General features: G+C 44.3%; 2 protein-coding genes across 2 annotated transcripts in view; one reads left to right on the plus strand and one right to left on the minus strand.

Annotated features, from left to right (window-relative positions):
* The window catches only part of IFT81 (intraflagellar transport 81), a 140,652-nt gene that overhangs the window by 110,809 nt on the left and 14,137 nt on the right, over positions 1-15,706 (minus strand). The gene's annotated exons all lie outside the window — the stretch shown is intronic.
* The window catches only part of P2RX7 (purinergic receptor P2X 7), a 51,451-nt gene continuing 43,029 nt past the window's right edge, over positions 7,285-15,706 (plus strand). The window contains exon 1 of the mRNA XM_030860297.2: positions 7,285-7,552. Coding sequence (XP_030716157.1) covers positions 7,428-7,552 — 125 coding nt within the window. The 5' untranslated portion in view covers positions 7,285-7,427. The remainder of the gene's footprint in view (positions 7,553-15,706) is intronic.

Genomic DNA, 15,706 nt, shown 5'->3' on the forward strand with positions numbered 1-15,706 from the left:
GAAAGAATATGAAAAAGAATATATATATGTATAACTGAATCACTTTGCTGTACAGCAGAAAGTAACACAACATTGTAAATCAACTATACTTCAATAAAATGCTTTTAAAAAACTGGTTAAAATGGTAAAATTTGTTATGTATATTTTACAACAATTTTTAGAAAAGTTTTTGGTTTTTGGAAAGTTAGAGGTAGTCAACCCATCTGTCATTTGAGTGAGAGCATCTCTTGTGTTAATTGGTCTAAAGGAGAAGCTGGCAGAACTCTCACAGAGAATTAAAAAAGGGAAGAGAACTGAGGCTTTGAGTATACAAGGTAGCAGATACCTGAGCCATATTCTGATAACATATTCCAGAGTTCAAATATGACCAGGAGATTCCAGGGTAAGGACATCAAGGAAAAGATGACAGGGGCGGGGGGTTTGTCAGGGTGCTGGACTTAAGATGCATCCCGGATATTGGGCAGGCTGCCTCTTGGCAGTTGAGTCCCTGCTGTCTCTGTACCTCAAGGAGGCAGCCCACTGTCCTTAATTACCCCATAAATTGTATATCTGCCTGTTCTGTGCTTCAGAGGTATTGTCTGCCAGCCTCCTGATGAACTTTATAGCAGTTGCCTAGCAATGCTTCTTAAATCAGAATGCTTTAGCTATGATGAGTAAAAGAAAGCCCAGTTAAAATGGTTTAAACAATATATATATATATTTTTTCTTTTTTAAATAAATTAATTTAATTTAATTTATTTATTTTTGGCTGTGTTGGGTCTTCGCTGCTGCGCGCGGGCTTTCTCTAGGTGCAGAGAGCGGGGCCTACTCTTTGTTGCAGTGCACGGGCTTCTCATTGCGCGGGATTCTCATCGCGGAGCACGGGCTCTAGGCGCGCGGGCGTCAGTAGTTGCGGTACGCGGCCTCAGTATTTGTGGCTCGCAGGCTCTAGAGCGCAGGCTCAGTAGTTGTGACACATGGGCTTAGTTGCTCCACGGCATGTGGGATCTTCCCGGACCAGGGATCGAACCCGTGTCCCCTGCACTGGCAGGCGGATTCTCAACCACTGCGCCACCAGGGAAACCCTAGACACTATATTTAAGAAAAGAAGTCCTAAGGTAGGATGGCTCCAGAGTTACTTAACTCAGTGGTGCCAACAAGTTCTTTCCATTGTTCTGCCCTGCCACCCTGAGCATGTCACATTAGAAAGACCATTTCTTCTCATGCCTCTCTCTTAGGAATGACATCTTTCTTTAGAAGACCTCTAATAAACTTTCATGTTTTGGTGGCCATAATTAGCTTTCATATTCATTCCTACCTAAACCAGTCACCCACAGGTAGAATGGAATTAACGTGATGCCCTTGAGGTGGGTACAGAGTTATCTTTCCTGAAGGTTTGAAACCTGGACAAAATTGGGGATTCTCTTAACAAAGAAAAAGAGAGCAGATTTCAAATGAGTAGCTGAGTGTCTGCTACACCCCTAGATACTGATAAGCTTGGGAGATTAATGGACATTTAGGAAGGGTTGTTTTGGACTTGTTTCTATTATTAACCAGTGGGTGAGGAGTATGAGTTCTCATATGCTGGATCAAATATGGCTCACCTCTGGGTTTCATTCCAAATTGTGGGAATGGAATAGAGAACAGTGGAAGGCATACTCTTTTCTTTTTCAGGTCATGACCTCAACATACAGAGTTCCTTCTACTTCCTGCCTCCCGTAAACTTGGTTCTCCCCTGACAGTCCTGAAGCCCTCCCCAGAGGATGCAAATCCTTCTCCGACTCTCATGGTGTCCCCCATGGTCCTCAACTCTATCAGTGGTCCTTCATCTTGATTAAACTCTGAGGCTCAAGTCATCTACGTGTACCACCTTCAATACCTTCTCATTGCTGATGTCTACTAATCAGTCAGTCCTTGTTCTTAAGAGGACTATAGCATCTGGCTCATCCCTCCTCCCCATCCCAGTTCCTACCACCATACTAATGATTTTGATGACAAGGATGACCCAAGACTTGGCCAACCTCCTGGCCCCTTGGCTCCTGTCTCTCCTCATTCCAGTGATCTTCACCTCCACTCCTCTTGAGGCACCCCCTCCCTTGACCATGTCCTAGACCTCAGTTTTTCCTGGAACTAATCTTCCTCCAAAGGCTTACATTTCTCTGACCACACTCTTGTATCCTCTGTTCTTTCAGTTATTGCAGGCTTAGCAGTTCTTTGAACTCCAGAATCCCAGACCCTTCGACTCTCTCCCTCTCAGGACCCTCGTTCCTCCACTTCATTCCCTATCCAGCATAGATCCTGTGGTCCTCACTTTAGCTACTTTATTGCCAGTCCCCAAGTAGTGGACATTATAGATGAGTCCCCAGTATCTACTTGAACTCAGGTGATTGGTCCGAGTTGGTCATGGTCATTTCCTCTCCCTTGTCAGTAAAGGAACAGGCATGTGACTCAATTCTAGTACTAGAGGGTAGAGTAAGGTGGGGAGAGAGGGGCTCTGAGAAAGATTTTCCCATGAAAGAGACAAAAGAATTGATGATCTTTCTTTCTGAGGATGAACGCAACAACAAAGGGGGTGGTGCAGAGAGATAGAAAGAACCTGGGTCCTTGATGATGTTGTCAAGCCACAAGATCAACCCAATCTGAAGTTTGTCCTCCCTCTCGATATCTTATTATATAAGATAATAATTTATTTCATATTAAGCCAGTTTGAATCAAGCATTCTATTACTTTCACATGAAACACCCTAAATGACATAGTTTTTAACTCCCAGCAAAAGCTCAGCCCTGGATCAATATACATATCCTTCTTTTTTTTTTCTTTTTCTTTTAAAAATTTATTTATGGCTGCATTGGATCTTCATTGCTGCATGCGGGCTTTCTTTAGTTGCAGCGAGCGAAGGCTACTCTTCGCTGTGGTGTGCGGGCTTCTCATTGCAGTGGCTTCTCTTGTCGTGGAGCACGGGCTCTAGGCACATGGGCTTCAGTAGTTGTGGCATGCAGGCTCAGTAGTTGTGGCACACGGGCTTAGTTGCTCCACGGCATGTAGGATCTTCCCGGACCAGGGCTCGAACCCATGTCCCCTGCATTGGCAGGCAGATTCTTAACCACTGCGCCACCAGGAAAGCCCACATATCTTTCTATACTGTCTTCATACCTGTCCTGCTAAGACTGATGGAGAAAACAATAGGTCCCTGGTCCTCTAGAAACCCCAAACACCTCTCTCCCATCCACCATTAGAAGAAGAATGACAGTTTACCCCATCCTTCCCCATCCTCTGTGTTTAAGATTGCAGAACACCTCAGTTATCACCTGAAGTGGCCAGCTCTTGACTAGGAAATGGATTTTAAAAGTTTCCAAGAAGAGCATATGTATTTGGCTTGGATGGAGTGGAGTGGAGAGATGATCTTGGGATTGAAAGAATCCAGCACCCATGAGAAGGATACAAGAATTACACCCAGAATAAATTGAGTGAAACAAGACATTCCTAGTGCTTGGGTTGAGTTAGGGGGAAAAGAGGAGCTTCTTGCCTTGCATTGTGGGGCTGGCAAGGGATACAAGCCCCAGGAAAAGGGTGACTTAGGTGGAAGGCGAGGCAGAGACGTAGCTTTGCTCACAATGTTTCTGGAACAAATGTAGAAGACCAGAATAAAGGTAGTAGATATCAGTGATTACAAACTCTAAAACTATCTGAACCACTTGGCAAGAGCTGGTTGGTCTCTGGGTGGGGAGGTGGGAGGTGGATCCTGTAGGTGGGAAGGCCCTTATCATAATCTCAGTCATGCAGACTGTTGCAATAACAAATTCATAGTCTTTAATTCTCAGCACCACCCTGGAATTCCTGTTTTCTTTGTTGGCTCTCTTCTCCTGGTTACCATAGCAACTGTTTTGAATCTTCTTCACTCTCATGGACCCTCCTACTCCTCTGCCTTCCCTTTCTCTCTCATCAGGCAACTTTGCCTCCTATTTCACACAAAAAAATAGATGCCATCTGACTGGGACCGCCCTCACCTTCCTCATTTACTTGCAACTGTATATCACCTTTTCCTCTATCCCACAGATTTAGTCAGTAGTGCTGCCCGATAGATCTTTCTCCGGTGGTAGAAATGTTCTACATCTTCACTGGGGTAGCCATTGGCCACATGTAGCTGTTGAGCACTGGAATTATGGCAAGTGGGACTGAGGGACTGAATTTTAAATTTCACTTGATTTTAATTAATTTAAATTTAAATAGCCACGTATGGCTAGTGGCCACTCCCTTAGACAGCAACAATTTAGTGTAACTCAAGGAAAAACACTTTTGAACACCAGGGCACTGGGTATTTCTCCTAACTCTGTGACATCCCTAAGCAACAGACTCTTGACCAACTTATTATAAGAATTATGAATTAGGTGATGAGAAGGAAGGAAGAGAGGGTTAGAGCGGCAGGTTCACAAGAAATTGCCATGGAGAAATATAGGTGAAATTAACATCATTTTGACATGCTTTTTTTAGTAGCTCCAGTTACCAAGAAAGAAACCACAGTGAATCCTGGCTGAAACATATTCCTGAAGGAGAGTAAGAGGCTCTCATCATCATCTTTTCATCACTGCAAATCCATCCTAGTCTTTTTTTTTTTTTTTAATTTATTTTTGGCTGCGTTGGGTCTTCGTTGCTGCACGTGGGCTTTTCTCTAGTTGCAGCAAGTGGGCTACTCTTCATTGCGGTGCTCAGGCTTCTCATTGCGGGCTTCTCATGCTTCTCTTGTTGCAGAGCACGGGCTCTAGGTGCGTGGGCTTCAGTAGTCGTGGCTCACGGGCTCTAGAGCGACTCAGTAGTTGTGGCGCATGGGCTTAGTTGCTCCATGGCATGTGGGATCTTCCTGGCCCAGGGCTCAAACCCGTGTCCCCTGCATTGGCAGGCGGATTCTTAACCACTGCGCCACGAGGGAAGTCCCTCCATCCTAGTCTTGACACCAAGGAGGAGTCTGAGTGGGAGAAAGAACCAAGCATCAGCCCGGTGCTGGTATGGTATAGTTATCAGTTGAGTTATTTCAAAGGGCATCCAGTTATCTTTGCATTTCTACGATAACGCAAAATGTGTGCAACACAAACAGAACGGTGACTTGAATATCCCTTTTGTGTAGCTGATTTTGTTCACTTTCGATGATTCTATTACATTTCAAACAGCTACACATCTTTTATTTATTTATTTATTTTGCGGTACGCGGGCCTCTCACTGTTGTGGCCTCTCCCGTTGCGGAGCACAGGCTCCGGACTCGCAGGCTCAGCGGCCATGGCTCACGGGCCCAGCCGCTCCGCGGCACGTGGGATCTTCCCGGACCGGGGCACGAACCCGTGTCCCCTGCATCAGCAGGCGGACTCTCAACCACTGCGCCACCAGGGAAGCCCTACACATCTTTTTAAATATGAAAAGTTAGAATAGCACATCCCCTCCCCTCCACCGACCTCCTGTAAATAGCTGGACAATTGCTGTGAGATCACATTTTGAGTAATTTCTTTCTCCCCTGATTTTATTTTTGGGTTTTTTTTTTTTTTTTGGTTTTTTTAACCACACACACCAATCTTCCCTTGACTCTATGACCCCCATTAAAAAATCTCCCTTACCCCTCTTCTCACATAGCCAAGCTAACAGGAAATGTAGACCCCATTTACTGTCTCCACTCTTTTGCTCTAATTAGTCTTTGCTCACACTATTATTTTATGGGAAAATGTTCCGTTTTTAAGTTGTGATTTGAAGTGTCTGCGGGATATTTAGGTCTGCAGGTTCATAGACCACAGGTATGGAGCTCAAAAGGCAGGTTTGGTCTGGAGATATAGCTTTTAAAAATCTATCAGTGTGTGTGTGTGTGTGTGTGTGTGTTTGTTTGTTTTTTTTAAGTAATGCATACATATGGTGGAGAAAACTTCATAGAAAGGTGATAAGTCTCTTGACACTGACTAATCCCCCTGTTCCCTCCCCAGAGACCATCTTTTTTTTTTTAGTATTTATTTATTTATTTGGCTGTGGTGGGTCTTAGTTGTGGCATGCAGGATTTTCATTGCCGCCTGTGGGATCTTAGTTGTGGCACACAGGATCTTTTAGTTGTGGCATGCAGGATCTTTTAGTTGTGGCATGCGGGCTGACCAGGGATGGAACCCGGGCACCCTGCATTGGGAGCGCAGAGTCTTAACCACATTCCACAGACAGGAAGAGCAGAAATGGGTGAAGTCCACAGCACAGGGAACACGAAACAGTATTTCTGTGTAGCTGTAAGGTGATAATAGCCCCCATCTTTGAGTGAGTGACTGCTACTTTGTTACTTACTGAGAAACATCACCCTCTAAAATCATAGACTATCACAAACTTTGCTATTTGAAATTGCATCTGTAAGAATGAAATGTTCCTGTTTTGCCTGGAGGATCTAAGTCACCTTGAAACAGAGAGGCAGCCTCGATTTGCAGCTCAGGTGCAGAACTTCAGATATTGGGTTTCTGGAAACAACAAGCAACATCTATCTTAGCTTTATTGCTTCCAAGGAAACAGGGCCCTGGGTCCACTTTGCAATCCAGATCTAAAGTTGACTGTTTTATATAAAACTGCTTTGCTTTGAACCTGTGAAAACTTGATTTCATTTAAATTTGATCTAAACTCCACCTTCCCCAGAATCTGATGATAATTCTATCCCTTTGTTTGTATACTCCCTCATTGAATGGGTCAATAAACCAACCTCATTTTGTTGGATGGCAGGTTTGTTTCTTAGGCTGATTGGGCTAGGTCATGGGTTGACCTCCCGGGGGAATGAAGCAGAGTGGAAAGTGGATCTTGAGGGTCAGGCAGGAAATATCCAGCATAGAAATAAAGTCCTCCCCCAAACCCAGCCCCCAGCAAATCTAATTCCTCCTCTACAGACCAGAGTGTTGTGAGGACGTGAGGGAGGGAGGAGCGGGGAGACCTTCATTCATCCAGTGTTCACATACATCTGGGGCTAAATAAAGGGTTGTAGAAATGAACTAATCAGTCTCTGAGTGGGGCTTGAGGCAATGGAAAGATCTAGGCTCTTTCTTAAGGCACAGTGGAAGCTCTGGGTCTCCTGACATTTGAAGGGCTGCCCCTTTACCCCAACTGACATGAGCCCCAAAAAAGTGAAAGGAAAAAGGGGATAAGGCAGAATTCTTAAAATGCCTTTCCTTTGAACACCATCTTTGTGCAGGCATCCGGGGGAGGCCAGCTGGGGCGGGGACATCTGCCAGCTGGGCCTGTAGGACTTGGCTTTTCTTGTTTATTCTCAGCCACACCTTGGGCAGCTGCCAGTGCCCGCCCCGACTCTGACATCACTGGAGGAATTCAAACTTAAAGGTTCCTGCTAAGAATAAGGACGTTTCATTTTCCTCTTACTGTTGGGTCTGCTGTGGCCGGTCTGGGAGGGTTGAGCCCTGGTCCAGCCCCGAGTGGAGAGCGAGCCTCTCACCATGACAGCCTGTTGCAGCTGGAACGATGTTTTCCAGTATGAGACAAACAAAGTCATCCAGATCCAGAGCATGAATTATGGCACCATTAAATGGTTCTTCCATGTGTTGTTCTTCTCCTACATTAGGTAAGTGGGCTGTGGGGATGACTTTAAATCTCTGCAGTGGCTGGCAGCACAGAAAACCTCAAGGTCCAGCTTCTTGTGCACATCCTGAATTCCCTGTGGTTTTAAAATCTGAGACATAAGGCTCACAGCAAGCTGGGGAGAAGTGGGAGTCAGGGGAGGAAGCAGCAGGCGGGAGGAAGTATGCCAGTTTCCTGCAGGGAGAAGCCACAAGAAAGGAGGGTGACACTTTGGGTTCTAACCCAGGACTGCTGGGGTGAGCTGGGCAGGGCATGCCTGGGGCAGGTGAGAAAATGCAGGGCAACACCCTGGATTCCCAGGAAGGAGTCAAGGATTCAGGGCACGCCTGGTGATAATGCTGGCATCTACACGAGTCATCACCGCTTAGGGGGAGGAATAGGACCAGACCTGTAAATGTAACTTTAGGTCCTCACCAGGGTCAGAAAGACCCTCCTTGCTCTTTTTTTTTTTTTTTTTTAACAACTTATTGAGATATAATTCACATACCATTCAACTCACTCATTTAAAGTGTATAATTCAGTAGTTTTTACTATATTCAAAGAGTTGTGCAACCATCACCACAATCAATTTTAGAATATTTTCATCGCCTCAAAAAAAAAAACACCAACCCACTCCCTCATCCCTTAACCATCACTCTCAATCCTCCTATTCCCCTGCAGCTCCAGGCACCCACTGATCTACTTTCTGTCTCTATGGATTTGCATATTCTGGATATTTCATTATAAATGGAATCATGCAATATGTGATCATTTGTGTCTGGCTTCTTCCACTTAGCATTATGTTTTCAAGGTTCATCCATGTTGGAATATGTATCTCTACTGCACTCCTTTTTTTTTTTTGGCTGAGTAATACTCCATTATATGGATATACCACTTTTGGGTGGAAATTTGGGTTGTTTCCAATTTTCAGCTATGATGAACAATGCTGCTGTGAACGTTTGTGTACACATTTTTGTATGAACATGTCTTCAGTTTTCTTGGGTATGTACCTAAAAATGGAATTGGTGGATCGCTTGGTAAACTTTTATTTTATTTTATTATTTTATTTATTTTATTTTATTTATTTATTTTTATTTATTTATTTTTGCTATGTTGGGTCTTCGTTTCTGTGCGAGGGCTTTCTCTAGTTGTGGCAAGCGGGGGCCACTCTTCATCGCGGTGCGCGGGCCAGTGGCCAGGGGCCACTCTCAGATCCTAGAGACCACTTGCACTATTTACCATATGGCCCCTTCCATCTTCAAGCCAGTGATGATACAATGTTTTCATGCCTCAAATCTTTGACCTCTCTTCTGGGACCAGCCAAAGGAAATTCTCTGCTTTTAAAGGACTCATGTGTTTGGGTCAGGCCCACTCAGATGATCTTGCTAGATTCAGGTCAACTGTATAGTATAATCTAATTGTGGAAGCATTTCCATCATACTCAAAGTTTGGGGGATTAGGCAGGGTGTGTATGCCAGGATACAGGAAATATGGGTGTCCCCTTAGAAGTCTGCTGCCTCAGGGGCAGAATGTGCCAATCCAGAGCACTGGATGCACTCCCCCCATCCCACCATGCTCGGTATGTAGGACCCCAGAATTCTCTTCCCAAATGGCCCTTAACCTTTTCACAGATTTATCCTCTTGAGAGGAGACCATAGCACCCAGGGGCATGCTCCTGAGATCAAGGGATGGCCAAGGGGCAGCTGAATGCAGGTGGAGGGTGTGGAGGGGGCTTAGGCATACAGTGCAGGGCATCCATACATAGATGCACGAGGCCCTCACAGAGCTGGGAGGAGCCAGAGTGAGATGAGAAGGGGGGTGGGCTAAGGGATAAGGGTCAGAGGCCTCTTCAACCAATGCTTCCAAGTTCTGGCACAGAATTCTGAGGAGTCCAAGAATTCTAAATTTGAATCGGGCCTTCCAGGTTGTAATGAAGGTATGTCTGGGTAGATGAAAAAACACGTTTCATTTTAAAGTCTGTTATGACTTTTAGGGACTTCCCTGGTGGCGCAGTGGTTAAGAATCCACCTGCCAACGCAGGGGACATGGGTTTGAGCCCTTGTCCAGGAAGATCCCACATGCTGCAGAGCAACTAAGCCTGTGTGCCACAACTACTGAGCCTGTGCCCTAGAGCCCGCGAGCCGCAACTACTGAGCCCGTGCGCCACAACTACTGAAGCCCGCGTGCCTAGAGCCCATGCTCCACAACAAGAGAAACCACCCACACACCGCAACAAAGAGCAGCCCCTGCTCACCGCAACCAGAGAAAGCCCACGTGCAGCAACGAAGACCCAACGCAGCCAAAAATAAATAAATTTATACAAAAAAAAGTCTGTTATGACTTTTAAATGTCTGAATAAGCAGTATGTGGACCTCTTGTAATTGTTCTCTTGCCCAGTTGTCAGTTGCCTGTCATTGCTGTAACAATTAACCACAAACTTGGTAACTTAAAACAACGATTTATTCTCTCACAGTTCTAGAGACATCTAAAATCAGTATCACTGGGCCAAAATCAAGGTGTTGGCAGGGCCACGCTCCCTCCAAGTCTCCAGGGGAGAATCCTTCCTTGCCTCTTCCAGCTTCTGGGGGTGGCCTGTGTTCCCTGGCTTGTGATCACATCACTCCAATCTTCAAGGCCAGCATCCTTGACTCTGCTCCACCTTCACAAAACTTTCTCCTCTATATGTGTGTGTGTGTGTGTGTGCGCACGCGCATGCATGAAATCTCCCTCTGTCTCTCTCTTATAAGAACACATATGATGGCACGTAGGGCCTAACTTGATAATCCAGGATCATCTCACCATCTAAAAATCCTTAACTTAATCACATCTGTAAAGACCCTTTTCCCAAATAGGGTAACAGTTATAAATTCTGGGGATTAGGACCTGATAGCTTTGGGGCCATTATTCAGCCTACTATAGGAGGTATAGCCCCAGGCATTCAGCTCATTGGGGATGGCAGTGACTAAGATTCTGGCACTCATTCCCAAACATTATTGGCATGAGTTCCCACCTTAGGGCTTAGCAGTGGCTGGCCAAGTCTTTTCTCTGGAACAGTCCCTGCTCTCTGGGTGTTGTTCCTGGCTGTGTAGTGTCTCAGCAATCCTGGTTTTTGGTCCTCCAAGAGATTGTAAGAACTGCCTAATGTCCTTTAAAATCTCTTTCTTCCTTTACTTTTTAACAACTTTATTGGGGTATAAATTTATATATCACAAAATCACCAATTTTAAGCATACACTTCAATGATTTTTAGTAAATTTGCCAAGTTGTACAACCGTCATCATAATCCAGTTTTAGAACATTTCATCACCCCAATAAGATCCCTCATTCCCATTTGCAGTCACTCTCCATTTCCACCCCCTGGACCCAGGCAACCACTAATCTATTCCCTGCCTCTATAGATTTGCCTTTTCTAGACAATCTTTCTTCTTAAACTAGGCAGAGTGAACTCTGTTGTTTAGAACTAGAAACCCTGACCAATATAATATTAATATCCCCTAATTATAGAAGAAGAAATGATGACTCAGAAAGGCTAAGTTACTTACATAAAGTCATGTAGGTAGTAAGTGGTAGAGCCAATGTTGAACCCAAGTATCTCACCCCAGAGTCCAAGCTCCCACTAAAGTACTGCAGAGAATGGAGGAGGTAAGAGTACAAACGGAGGGAGGGAGACAATGTAGGAGGCTATTGGGTCATCCAGGAGAGAGTTAATGGTGATCTGGTGATCTGGTCTGAGGAGTGGTACAGGAGAGAAGTAGACTGTCTTGAATAACATTAGGAAGATAAAACAAAAAAATTTGACAATTGAATGGATGGGGGGAATGAGGGAAAGGATGAATCAGGGTGTGTGCCATGTTCTGGCTTGGGCAATTGAAGAGTGGTGGAAGAACTTATGGGGATAGGAAATGTGAGGAAAAAAAGCCCATTTAGGGTGGAAGATGAATTCAGAACTGAAGGCTCTGAGCTTGACAAATCTATGGGACACACAAACACAGATGCTTAGCTGGATATATGAATCTGGAGCTGGAGGTGTAGATTTATATATCACCAGCATACAAATGGTAACTAGAAATATGGAAGTAGCTGCAACTGACCAGCAAGAGAGGATGTAGGTGAGAAGGCAAGAGGGCCTAGAACAGACCCCTAAGGAATGCTAACCTTTAAATGATGGGAAGCACAGAGGTCTCCAAAGGATTCTCAGAAAGGGCGAACGTGGAGAACCAAAGAAAGTCAGGAGAATGTGGATTCTGGGAAGCTGAGGGAAGAAGGGGAGGCAGGGAGATGGTGCATGGTCACTGGTGTCAAATGCTGCTGAGAATTTGCCAGGTCTGTGGCGTGTCTATTGGATTTACCGATGGTGGTGTTGTTCACTTGGCACGAGAAGCTTTATAGAAGTTCTGGGGCTGGGCGGGGAGCCAGACTGGAGTGAGCAGAGGAGTGAATGGAGATGCGGAAATGGATGTGGTGACTCACTTTTTCAAGGGACTTCGCTACGAAGGAGAAGAGAGGCATCAAGTGGTAGAAGGAGAAGAATGTGGGGTCGAGGGAGGGTTTATTTTTAAAATGGGAAATGATGTTGAAATGCAGATGGAGAGGAGACTCGAGAGAAAAGGAGATGATGAGATAAATGAAAATTATCATCACGTTGTCATCGTTATCGACACCATCATCATCATCATCATCGTTGCTGTCGTCACCAACTAGCAACCACAAGGAAAGCTTGTTCTGTTCTGGGACTGTTCTAATTGTTAGACATTTCTTCCTTACATTGAACCTAAATCTAACTCCCTCTAATTTTTCCCTTTGATTAGAGTTCTGCCCTGTGGTCCCTTTTCTACTGGACACTTTCCAAATGGCTGCAGTCTGCTATTATATTTCTCAAATTCTCCAAACTAATAGCCCCAGTCCCTCTGGCTATGTCCCCCTAACACAGTATCCAGACCCTTTACTATCTCAGCCAACCCCACATAACCACATTCTCGTTTGTCAAGGCTCTCTTAAAAGGTGGTGCATGCACACTTTTTTTTAATACATCTTTATTGGAGTATAATTACTTTACATTGTTGTGTTAGTTTCTGCTGTACAACAAAGTGAATCAGCTATATGCATACATATATCCCCATATCCCCTCCTTCTTAAGCCTCCCTCCGACCCTCCCTATCCCACCCCTCTAGGTCATCACAAAGCACCAAGCTTATCTTCCTCTGCTATGCGGCTGCTTCCCACTAACTACTTTACATTTGGTAGTGTATATATGTTAATGCTACTCACTCACTACTTCCCAGCCTCCCCTTCCCCCCTGTGTCCTCAAGTCTGTTCTCAACGTCTGCATCTTTATTCCTGCCCTACCACTAGGTTCATCAGTACCATTTTTCTAGATTCCATATATATGCATTAGCATATAGTATTCGTTTTTCTCTTTCTGACTTACTTCACTCTGTATGACAGACTCTAGGTCCATCTACCTCACTACAAATAACTCAAGTTCATTCCTTTGTATGGCTGAGTAATATTCCATTGTATGTATGTGCCGCATCTTTTTTATCCATTCATCTGTCAATGGACATTTAGGTTGTTTCCATGTCCTGGCTATTGTAAATAGTGCTGCAATGAACATTGTGGTACACGTATCTTTTTCTTGTGGTACGTGGGCCTCTCACTGCCGTGGCCTCTCCCGTTGCAGAGCACAGGCTCCAGACGCGCAGGCTCAGCGGCCATAGTTCACGGGCCCAGACGCTCCGCGGCATGTGGGATCCTCCCGGACCGGGGCACGAACCCGTGTCCCCTGCATCGGCAGGCGGACTCTCAACCACTGCGCCACCAGGGAAGCCCCAGTACATGTGTCTTTTTGAATTTTCTCAGCATATATGCCCAGTAGTGGGATGGCTGGGTCATATGGTAGTTCTATTTTTCATTTTTTAAGGAACCTCCATACTGTTCTCCATAGTGGCTGTATCAATTTACATTCCCACCAACAGGGCAGGAAGGCTCCCTTTTCTCTACACCCTCTCCAGCATTTATTGTTTCTAGATTTTAATGATGGCCATTCTGACCGGTGTGAGGTGATATCCCATTGTGGTTTTGATTTGCATTTCTCTAATGATTAGTGATGTTGAGCATCTTTTCATGTGTTTGTTGGCCATCTGTATGTCTTCTTTGGAGAAAGGTCTTCCGTCCATTTTGGGATTGGGTTGTGTTTTTTTTATATTGAGCTGCATGAGCTACTTGTATATTTTGGAGATTAATCCTTTGTCAGCTGCTTCGTTTGCAAATATTTTCTCCCATTCTGAGGGTTGTGGTGCATGCACTCTTGCTTTGCTGGTGAAAACAGGAAGTGCTTCAAGATTTTGCGGTTTGGCAAAATGAATCAAGATAAAAAATGTGCACATCCTTTGACCCAGAAATTTATTTTAAGGTGTGAATTTACCTCAGGTGTGAAAATATTCTTTTATTCATTTATTTATTTATTTTTGGCTGCGTTGGGTCTTCGTTGCTGAGTGCAGGCTTTCTCTAGTTGCGGCGAGCGGGGCTACTCTTTTTTTTTTTTTTTTTTTTTGCGGTACGCGGGCCTCTCACTGCTGCGGCCTTCCCTGGTGGTCCAGTGGTTAAGATCTGTGGGTTTGTGCCCTGGTCCGGGAAGATTCTGCATGCCACGGAGCGGCTGGGCCCGTGAGCCATGGCCGCTGAGCCTGCGCGTCCAGAGCCTGTATTCCGCAACAGGAGAAGCCACAACAGTGAAAGGCCCGCGTACCGCAAAAAAAAAAAAAAAAAAAAAAAAAAAAAAAAATCCATTGTGTTTCTATACACCCACAATGAGCAATCTAAAAAAGAAATTAAGAAAACAATTCCATTTACAATAGCACACAAAAGAGCATAAGCTGTGGAGCCAGTTTTGCTACTTACTATGTGTCTTAGTTCACTGGGGCCACTATAACAAAATGCCATAGACTGAGTAGCTTATAAACAACAGAAATTTATTTCTCATGGTTCTAGAAGCTGGAAATTCCAAGATCAATGCGCCAGCAGATATGGTATCTGGTGAGAACCTGCTTCCTGGTTCATAGATGGTCATCTTTTTGCTGTACCCTCACATGGAAGAAGAGGTGAAGTTTTTCTGGGGCCTCTTTTATAAGGGCACTAATCCCATTCGTAAGGGCTCCACCTTCATGACCTATTCACTTCCCAAAGGCCCCACCTCCTCATACAAACGCATAGGGGTTAGGTTTCAACTTATGAATTTTGGGGGGTCTCAAACATTCAGTCTATAGCACTATGTGAACTTGGGCGCACTTTCTCTGTGCCACAGTTTGTTCAGCTATAAGGTGTGGGTAACACTATAGCTTCTTTACAGGATTATTTTTGGGAAGGTTAGGATTGAAAGAGTTAATATTTATTATTAATATACACTTAGAAGAGTGCTTGGCATGTAGTAAAAGCTATATCAAGATTATCAAAAATGTTTATAAGTGGGAAAAATGAACAAAAGTTCCATTTAAATATCCATCAGTAAGAGACCAGCTGGCAAATTTTCACAATTCACTTCTTAGGCTGAACCGTATGAAATTGCCAATATTCTACTGTTTTGGTCTACAAAATGGGCAATTTCATATGTTCCAACCTGAATACTAGAATACTCTGTAACTATTCAAAGTGGTTACATATCATAGATCTATCTTTATCATACATTTATCAATACTGTTGTGGAAAGAGTTAATAACATATTATTGAGTAAAAACAGCAGGTTATATAATAGCATGTAGAGCATGGCCATGTTTGTGTGTCTAGGTGGGGGCATAAAGAGACATCTGGAAGATACTCTCAAAGTTTCCACAGTGAAAACCTCTGGGAGGGAGAACGTTGGAACCTTTTCATGTTCTTTGTGCTTTTCTGTGAAACTTCTACTTTTACAACAGCAAAAGGGATTCTCTTAAAAAATGTGGCTTATAAGACCTGAACTCGGGGCTCCCACTGCTTGCTGCCTAATTAGGGCATAGGGCATTGGCTTATCACCACCCTCATGTGGAATATTCTACTTCTCTCACCAAAGTTTTAGACAACACTAGTTTTTTGGGTTTTGTTTTCTAGATGATATAACATAACATTGGTTAATATGGGTTTAGAGTTATTTAAAATTTTGGGTCTCTAAGTTAAACCTCTGCCA

Source organism: Globicephala melas, chromosome 13, assembly GCF_963455315.2.
Source record: "Globicephala melas chromosome 13, mGloMel1.2, whole genome shotgun sequence".
Lineage (NCBI taxonomy): Eukaryota > Metazoa > Chordata > Mammalia > Artiodactyla > Delphinidae > Globicephala > Globicephala melas.